This window comes from Leucoraja erinacea, unplaced genomic scaffold (assembly GCF_028641065.1).
Source record: "Leucoraja erinacea ecotype New England unplaced genomic scaffold, Leri_hhj_1 Leri_1098S, whole genome shotgun sequence".
Classification (NCBI taxonomy): Eukaryota; Metazoa; Chordata; class Chondrichthyes; order Rajiformes; family Rajidae; genus Leucoraja; species Leucoraja erinaceus.
The window spans coordinates 25,398-35,000 of NW_026575339.1; the positions used below are offsets into that span (position 1 = coordinate 25,398).

Sequence of the window (9,603 nt, forward strand, 5' to 3'; positions counted from 1 at the left end):
TTCCCTCATCCTCCCCCCCCCCCCCCCTCCCCCCCCCCCCCCCCCCCCCCCCCCCCCCCCCGTTGGGGAAACAGACCCAGCGGGTCTGCACTTGGTCTAGTACTAAAATAAACCTCAGCGGGTCAGGCAGCATCTCTGGAGAACATGAATGGGTGATGCTTCGGTTCGGGATGCTTCTGCAGACTCGTTTCTCTGCTTGGGGCTGGCATGGACTAGATGGGCTGAACCTCCTGCACCAATTCAAGTCAAGTCAAGTCAAGTTTATTTGTCACATACACATACGAGATGTGCAGTGAAATGAAAGTGGCAATGCTCGCGGACTTTTGTGCAAAAAGACAAACAACAAAACAACCAAACAAATTATAAACACAATCATAACGCACATATTCTTTTACATAATAAATAATGGAAGGAAAAACGTTCTGTAGAGTTAGTCCCTGGTGAGATAGGCGTTTACAGTCCGAATGGCCTCTGGGAAGAAACTCCTTCTCAACCTCTCCGTTCTCACCGCATGGCAACGGAGGCGTTTGCCTGACCGTAGCGGCTGGAACAGTCCGTTGCAGGGGTGGAAGAGGTCTCTCATGATTTTGTTTGCTCTGGAGTTGCACCTCCTGTTGTATAGTTCCTGCAGGGGGGTGAGTGAAGTTCCCATAGTGCGTTCGGCAATTCGATGGTTCCAGACCACTTATAGTTTTCCGTCTGCAGATGTTAGGACAGAGTTGCCCGTGAACAACGAGCCCTGATTCCGCACATTCTGAGCAACGGCAATCATTTTCTGTCTAACCTCTCTCAATGCAAATTTTAAAGAGTTGTCCGAAATGGTCGATAATTGTACTGTAAGTTAATAGTTACCCAGCAGTTAGTCTTTCAAATGGAAATAAACTTGGCTCTGTTACGGGCCATTCGTGATTGCAGTGTCTTCAACCTACCTTGAATCGTTTGTACCTATTGAGGGAGCCCAGCGTAGGTCCGTTCACCAGGTTCATTCCCAGCCGGGATGGCGGGACTGTCATATGCTGAGAGAATGGAGCGGCTGTGGGCTTGTACACTCTAGGGTTTAGAAGGATGAGAGGAGATCTTATTGAAACATATATGAGATTGTTAAGGGTTTGGACAAGCTAGAGGCAGGAAATATGTTCCCGATGTTGGGGGAGTCCAGAACCAGGGGCCACACACACACACAGTTTAAGAATAACGGGTCGGCCATTTAGAACGGAGACGAGGAAACACTTTTTCACACAGAGAGTGGTGAGTCTGTGGAATTCTCTGCCTCACAGAGGGCGGTGGAGGCCGGTTCTCTCAAGAGAGAGCTAGATAGGGCTCTTAAAGATAGTGGAGTCAGGGAGAAGGCAGGAACGGGGTACTGATTGGGGATGATCAGCCGTGATCACATTGAATGGCGGTGCTGGCTCGAAGCACCTATTAATAGAGGTGGGGATTGTAGTAGTAATTGTTAATAGTAGTCGGGATATGGGGAGAAGGCAGGAACGGGGTACTGTATATATTGGGGGGAAGGGAGGGGTACAGGGGGGGGGGGGGTTAGAGGAGGGGTAGGGGGGATGGGTAAGGGGGGTGGGGGGTTAGGAGGTGGGGGGAGGGGTAAGGGAGGGGTAGTGGAGGGGGGGGGGGGGTTAGAGAAGGGGTAAGGGGGGTGAGGGGTTGGTTAAGGGGGGAGGTAGGGGGAGGGGGAGGGGGGTGAGAGGTGAAGAATTGTAGGCGAGAAAAAATCAGATTTTAAAATCCTACTCTCCCTCCCCCTTGGTTAACCACGAAGTCTAACCCTGGCTCACCCATCCCTCACTCTCTCCCTTGTTCTCTCTGTGCCCCGTCCTCCACAGATGCGCTTCATGTTACTGTTCAGCCGCCAGGGCAAGCTGAGGCTGCAGAAGTGGTACATCGCCATGTCGGAGAGGGAGAAGAAGAAGCTGGGCCGGGAGCTGATGCAGATCGTGCTGGGACGCAAGCCCAAGATGTGCAGCTTCCTGGAATGGAAGGACCTCAAGGTTGTGTACAAGAGGTGAGTCTCATTAAAAAAACTGACCATTGCACATAGTGTAGGTGAATCGGGTACCAGAGGACAAGTTTAAGGTGAAGGTACACCCACCAATAGAAAGTTACCGGGTCGAGACCATCCTACAGATCTATCTTCAGAAGGGTCTTGACCCGAAACGTCGTCCATTCCTTCTCTCCAGAGATGCTGCCTGTCCCGCTGAGTTACTGACCTCTGAGGGCGGTGGAGGCAGGTTCCCTGGATACTTTCAAGAGAGCTCTCTCTCCTTCTCTCCTCTCTCCCTCTCTCCCTCCCTCTCCCTCCCTCCCCCTCTCCCCTCTCTCCCCCCCCCCCCCTCCCCCTCCCCCTCCCCCCTCCCCTCCCTCCCCTCCCCCCTCCCCCGTTTCTAGATGCTGGGGGAGTCCGGAACCAGGGGCCACACACACACACACACCACGCGCACACACACACCACACACACACACATATATATATATATATATATATATATATATTTACACATTTTTTAATACATTGTTTAATATATATATATACACACACACACACACACACAGTTTAAGAATAAGGGGTCGGTCATTTAGAACGGAGACGAGGAAACACTTTTTCTCACAGAGAGTGGTGAGTCTGTGGAATTCTCTGCCTCGGCTGGTTCTCTGGATGCTTTCAAGAGAGAGCTAGACAGGGCTCTTAAAGATAGCGGGATATGGGGAGAAGGCAGGAACGGGGTACTGATTGGGGATGATCAGGCATGATCACATTGAATGGCGGTGCTGGCTCGAAGGGCCGAATGGCCTACTCCTGCACCTATTGTCTATTGTTTATTGTCTACCTTCGATTTAAACCAACTTCTGCAGTTCTTTCTTACACAAAAAAATTGCCACTTGGGTCCCTATTAAATCCCGCCCACCCCACTCACCCAAATCCCACAGCCTAAGGATCCCAATTTCGCTACTCTGAGCAAAAGACTGTGTATTTACCCTCAAGCTTATCTGAAAGTAGGGGATTATTTGTGGCTGGTCCTGGTCTTTGCTTATGCCCAGCTCTTCACGCCTCATTGAAGGTAGGCATGCAGGTGCAGCAGGCAGTAAAGAAAGCGAATGGTATGTTAGCTTTCATTGCAAAAGGATTTGAGTATAGGAGCAGGGAGGTTCTACTGCAGTTGTACAAGGGTCTTGGTGAGACCACACCTGGAGTATTGCGTACAGTTTTGGTCTCCTAATCTGAGGAAGGACATTATTGCCATAGAGGGAGTGCAGAGACGGTTCACCAGACTGATTCTTGGGATGTCAGGACTGTCTTATGAAGAAAGACTGGATAGACTTGGTTTATACTCTCTAGAATTTAGAAGATTGAGAGGGGATCTTATAGAAACTTACAAAATTCTTAAGGGGTTGGACAGGCTAGATGCCGGAAGATTGTTCTCGATGTTGGGGAAGTCCAGAACTAGGGGCCACACACACAGTTTAAGGATAAGGGGGAAATCTTTTAGGACCGAGATGAGAAAAACATTTTTCACACAGAGAGGGCTGAACCAGGGGCCACAGTTTAAGAATAAGGGGTAAGCCATTTCGAACGGAGACGGAGAGAGTGGTGAGTCTGTGGAATACTCTGCCGCAGAATGTTATCCTCTGCTTCTTCCTCCAAGTGCCATTTTCACATATCACCTTTGTTAAGAGGCTTAATTAAACATGATAATAATAATAATAATAATCTTTATTACGGACTCAAGGTCCAGACAAGGGGCAACATTACATTAAAAATGCATTGCATATCAAATATCATAAATATATATAAAATCATGGTATCTATCTATCTATCTATCTATCTATATATAAAACTCAAATCCGTCCGCCTGCAGTACGGATCCCTTCCTGCCTTTTGATTCGTTGACGGCTGCTCCTTCCTCAGCTTCCAACACACTTCGAAACAAAGTTGCAAGACAGGAACACTGAACTTTTCACTGCTGCAGCAGGCAGGGGAGGTGCAATTGAGGGAGGCAGGGGAGTGCTGGAAACTTACATTTGGCAACGGCTTCAGTTCCATTGGAGGAGATGGGTGCATGGTGGAATATTGGGTTGGGGGAATCACACCATTGGGGGAGCAGACCCAACGGGTCTGCACTTGGTCTAATTATATATTAAAACTGTGTGGCTGCCGCCTGGCGTCCGGCTGCCTTTCTGCCTTTTGATTCGCTGCTCCTTCCTATCAGCTTCCAACACACTTCAAAAACAAAGTTGCAAGACAGGAACACTCTGAACTTTTCACCTCAATGGGATATCACAGCAAGTGCTTCAACAGGAGGGGGAGGGCCAATTGGTATTGCAATTGGAACTGCTGCAGCAGGCAGGGGAGATGAAATTGGATTTTTTTTTTAAATCCACTGCTGAGGGAGGCAGGGGAGTGCTGGAATCTTACGTTTGGGAACGGGTTCAGTTCCGTTGGAGGAGACGGGTGCATGGTGGAATATTGGGTTGGGGGAATCACACCATTGTGGAAGCTGCACTTGGTCTAGTATCACATAAAAACATCATAATTTATATTTAACAAAAACCCACAATACTTGAGTTAAAAATCCAGATTAAAAGATGATCAGTGTCCTACAACAAGACAACGATACCAGTGTCTCCACAACTGGGATTCGTAGCGTGTAGTGCTAACCCTTATGTCTGACGAGGCCACAATAAGCACATTTTTAGAGTCATTTATCCTGCAAATGGATTTATACATGTGGTGTCTTAGGATAGCTGCTAAACAATACAATTTATTTGTCACTTGAACCTCATAGAGGCTCAAGTGAAATATTGTTTCTGCAGTCATACATACAAGAAAAAAAGACCCAAGACACAACACAATTTACACAGACATCCATCACATGCGCATCTCCACCTCGCTGTGATGGAAGGCAAAAAAAAACTTATCTCTCCCCTGCACTTCCCTCTCCCCCCGATGTCAGAGTCAAAGTCAGGCGATAACAATTGTCCCGCGGCCATTAACGCCGCGCCGGGTGATAAAATACTGACTCCTGCAGCCACAAACGTGTTACTGGCACTACACTATCTAGGTTGCCTTAGCAGTGTTCTCATGGCGTCGTTATATGCCACCTTTAGTCTCTGCATACTTGTCTTTAAATAGTTCGACCACAAGTGTGCAGTGTAGAGTGGTGTGCAGTATGCTCTAAATAGCGACATCTTCACCACATCTGCACACGCACCAAATTGACGCAAGAGGATATTTGCCTGTACATACAGCATGCGTCATTGCCTACAGGTGTCCTTGAGACTCTTGAAAGGCGCCCATAAATAAAATTTATTATTATTATTATTATTATTATTATAAATATCCTCATCAAATATCCTGATAGTGGCAGAGCTGCGGAGATCAGGGAAACTTGGCATCCAATTAAGAATGTCAAATGTAGGGTATAAGTCAGACACATGATCTATCTGAGTAACTCAGCGGGTCATGCCGCATTCACACACAGAGAGTGGTGAATCTCTAGAATTCTCTGCCACAGAAGGTAGTTGAGGCCACAGTTCATTGGCAATATTTAAGAGGGAGTTAGATGTGGCCCTTGTGGCTGTTAGGGCTTTACTCTTTGGAGGGCAGAAGGTTAAGGGGGGACTTGATAGAGGTTTTTAAAATGATCAGAGGGATAGACAGGGTTGACGTGGAAAAGCTTTTCCCACTGAGAGTAGGGAAGATTCAAACAAGGGGACATGACTTGAGAATTAAGGGACTGAAGTTTAGGGGTAACATGAGGGGGAACTTCTTTACTCAGAGAGTGGTAGCGGTGTGGAATGAGCTTCCAGTGAAGGTGGTGGAGGCAGGTTCGTTTTTATCATTTAAAAATAAATTGGATAGTTATATGGATGGGAAGGGAAAATGGAGGGTTATGGTCTGAGCGCAGGTATATGGGACTAGGGGAGATTATGTGTTCGGCACGGACTAGAAGGGTCGAGATGGCCTGTTTCTGTGCTGTAATTGTTATATGGTTAAAGGGATCAGGGGGTATGGAGAGAAGGCAGGGATGGGATACTGAGTTGGATGATCAGCCATGATCATATTGAATGGCGAATGGTGCAGGCTCGAAGGGCTGAATGGCCTCAACTCCTGCACCTATTGTCTATATTTCTATAATAAATACAAAGCTAGGTGGCAGTGTGGTCTGCAGGGAAGATTCAGAACGACGTTACGATTCCAGGAACAGTCGACTGAAACGTAGAGGTTGTGGCAGATGAAAGCTAATGTGGAAAAATCTGAGGTCATCCAATTTGGCAGGAAAAAAACTAGAAAGGCATGTTTTTTATTAAGTGCGGTGTTCAGAGAGACCTGGGTGCCCTTGTACTTTACGTTCGTATGCAGGTTCAGCGAGCTATTAGAAAGTGAAATGATACGTGGGGCCTTTATTGTAAGAGGTTTAGCTACAGTTGTTTTCCATCTCTGCTGAGATTGCGTCAGGAATGTTGAGTAAAGGGCCTGTCCCACTTGGGCGACATTTTCGGCGACGGAGGTTGTCGAGGCGTGACGCGCGGTGTCTCCCCTGGATTTTGGCACCCGACCACGGCTGCTGCCTGTGCGGAGTTTGCACGTTCCCCCCCCGTGTTTCCTGCGTGGGTTTTCGGCATGAAACGTTGCCCATTTCCTGCAGTCGGGGTTTCGGCATGAAATGTTGCCCATTTCATAGAAACATAGAAAATAGTCTGAAGAAGGGTTTCGGCCCGAAACGTTGCCTATTTCCTTCGCTCCATAGATGCTGCTGCACCCGCTGAGTTTCTCCAGCTTTTTTGTGTAACCCTAGAAAATAGGAGTAGGCCATTCAGCCCTTCGAGCCTGCACCATTCGCCATTCAATATGATCATGGCTGATCATCCAACTCAGTATCCAGTACCTGCCTTCTCTCCATACCCCCTGATCCCTTTAGCCACAAGGGCCCCATCTAACTCCCTCTTAAATATAGCCAATGAACTGTGGCCTCAACTACCTTCTGTGGCAGAGAATTCCAGAGATTCACCACTCTCTGTGTGTGAAAAAAAAATGTTTTCCTCATCTCGGTCCTAAAAGATTCCCCCTTATCCTTAAACTGTGTGTGTGGCCCCTTGTTCTGGACTTCCCCAACATCGGGAACAATCTTCCTGCATCTAGCCTGTCCAACCCCTTAAGAATTTTGTACGTTTCTATAAGATCCCCCCTCAATCTTCTAAATTCTGGCGAGTACAAGCCGAGTCTATCCAGTCTTTCTTCATATGAAAGTCCTGCCATCCCAGGAATCAGTCTGGTGAACCTTCTCTGTACTCCCTCCATGGCAAGAATGTCTTTCCTCAGATTTCCTTCGCTCCTTAGATGCTGCTGCACCCGCTGAGTTTCTCCAGCATTTTTGTCTACCTTTGATTTTCCAGCATCTGCAGTTCCTTCCTAAACATTCTTAAGCACTTCAAAGTAAGTGCGTTTATTGGCCAAATATTCACATACAAGGAATTTGCCTTGGTGCTCCGCTCGCAAGTAGCAACATGACATACAGTGACAGTTGCGAATGACTCAGAAAACACTAAACATTAATAACAATAAAACATTAATGATAAAACACCATTGATCAAGCATGTGAAAGAATATGTGATTCTGTTCCATACTGTTTGTAGTTTGGTTGGTTGTTTGTTTGTCTTTTTGCACAAAGTCCGCGAGCATTGCCACTTTTCATTTCACTGCACATCTCGTATGTGTATGTGACAAATAGACTTGACTTGAACCAACAAAATACCAGATCAAAGGGAGGCTACAGATTTTTGGGCTGTTGAGTAGATTGGCTTGGTGTAAATTGTAAAATTGCCGTGTGTGTGTGTGTGTGTGTGTGTGTGTGTGTGTGTGTGTGTGTGTGTGTGTGTGAGTGTGTGTGTGTGTGTGTGTGTGTGTGTGTGTGTGAGTTGTGTTAGTTAGTTAGTGTGTGTTAGTGTAGTTAGTTAGTGTGTGTGTGGTGTGTGTGTGTGTTGATTGCTGAGAGTTAGTTAGGCTGGCTCGGACTTGATGGGCCGAAGGGCCTGTTGCCTTGTTGAATCTGTAGGAGCCATTTACGTTTAAGCTCGCTACTGTTGGCATATTATATTATTTGGTCCAGATAAACCTTGCAGTATTATTGTGGACACAAGGGGGCGGTCATTAGAGACACAGGGTGGTGAATATATAAGGGCATGTGGGAGAGGAAATAGCAGGCAGTGGGAGGGAGAGCATACAGTTCTTACCAGCCAGCTACAACTTGCATGCAGAATAAACCTGGAATGTTCATCTCTTTGTTCGTACGCCTACTTCTATAAACAACCAACTAAATGGAAATAACGACTAGAAGATCCGTTCTATTAGGTCTGCGTTAGATCTTAGTTAGATAGAGCTCTAGGGGCTAGTGGAATCAAGGGATATGGGGAGAAGGCAGGCACGGTTTATTAGACAATAGACAATAGGTGCAGGGGTAGAGGCCATTCGGCCCTTCCAGCCAGCACCGCCATTCAATGTGATCATGGCTGATCATCCCCAATCAGTACCCCGTTCCTGCCTTCTCCCCTGACTCCGCTATCTTTAAGAGCCCTATCTAGCTCTCTCTTGAAAGCATCCAGAGAACCGGCCTCTGAGGCAGAGAATTCCACAGACTCACAACTCTCTGTGAGAAAAAGTGTTTCCTCGTCTCTGTCCCCTTATTCTTAAACTGTGTGTGTGTGTGTGGCCCCTGGTTCTGGACTCCCCCAACATCGGGAACATGTTTCCTGCCTCTAGCGTGTCCAAACCCTTAACAATCTCATATGTGTTTCAATGAGATCCCCTCTCATCCTTCTAAACTCCACAGAGTGTACAAGCCCACAGCCGCTCCATTCTATCAGCATATGACAGTCCCGCCATCCCGGGAATTAACCTGGTATTGATTGGGGATGATCGCAGTGAATGGCGGTGCAGGCTTGAAGGGCCGAATGGCCTCCTCCTGCACCTATTTTCTATGTATCTATGTTTCTACCACTCCCACTTTGTCGTAATGGCAACTGGAGAAGAGGACAGTGGAAAATTCGGATGTTTGCCATTACAGCATCTCTAAGCTAAGCTAAACAAAACTGCTGATAGATTTATGGATATACAAGGGATATGGCATTACTCCAGGAAACAAAGAAACATAGACAATAGGTGCAGGAGGAGGCCATTCGGCCCTAGCGAGCCAGCACCGCCATTCATTGTGATCATGGCTGATCGTCCCCAATCAGTAACCCGTGCCTGCCTTCTCCCCCATATCCCTTGACTCCACTTAGAAACATAGAAATTAGGTGCAGGAGTAGGCCATTCGGCCCTTCGAGCCTGCACCGCCATTCAATATGATCATGGCTGATCATCCAACTCAGTATCCCGTCCCTGCCTTCTCTCCATACCCCCTGATCCCCCTAGCCACAAGGGCCACATCTAACTCCCTCTTAAATATAGCCAATGAACTGGCCTCAACTACCCTCTGTGGCAGAGAGTTCCAGAGATTCACCACTCTCTGTGTGAAAAAAGTTCTTCTCATCTCGGTTTTAAAGGATTTCCCCTTTATCCTTAAGCTGTGACCCCTTGTCCTGGACTTCCCTA

The 9,603-nt window shown here is 47.3% G+C and overlaps 1 protein-coding gene across 3 annotated transcripts in view; it reads left to right on the top strand.

The window, feature by feature from the left end:
- Nucleotides 1–9,603, top strand: part of ap1s1 (adaptor related protein complex 1 subunit sigma 1) — a 39,820-nt gene that overhangs the window by 17,694 nt on the left and 12,523 nt on the right. For all 3 annotated transcript variants that reach the window (XM_055665147.1, XM_055665148.1, XM_055665149.1), the window contains exon 2: nt 1,839–2,017. In XM_055665147.1, coding sequence (XP_055521122.1) covers nt 1,839–2,017 — 179 coding nt within the window. The remainder of the gene's footprint in view (nt 1–1,838; nt 2,018–9,603) is intronic.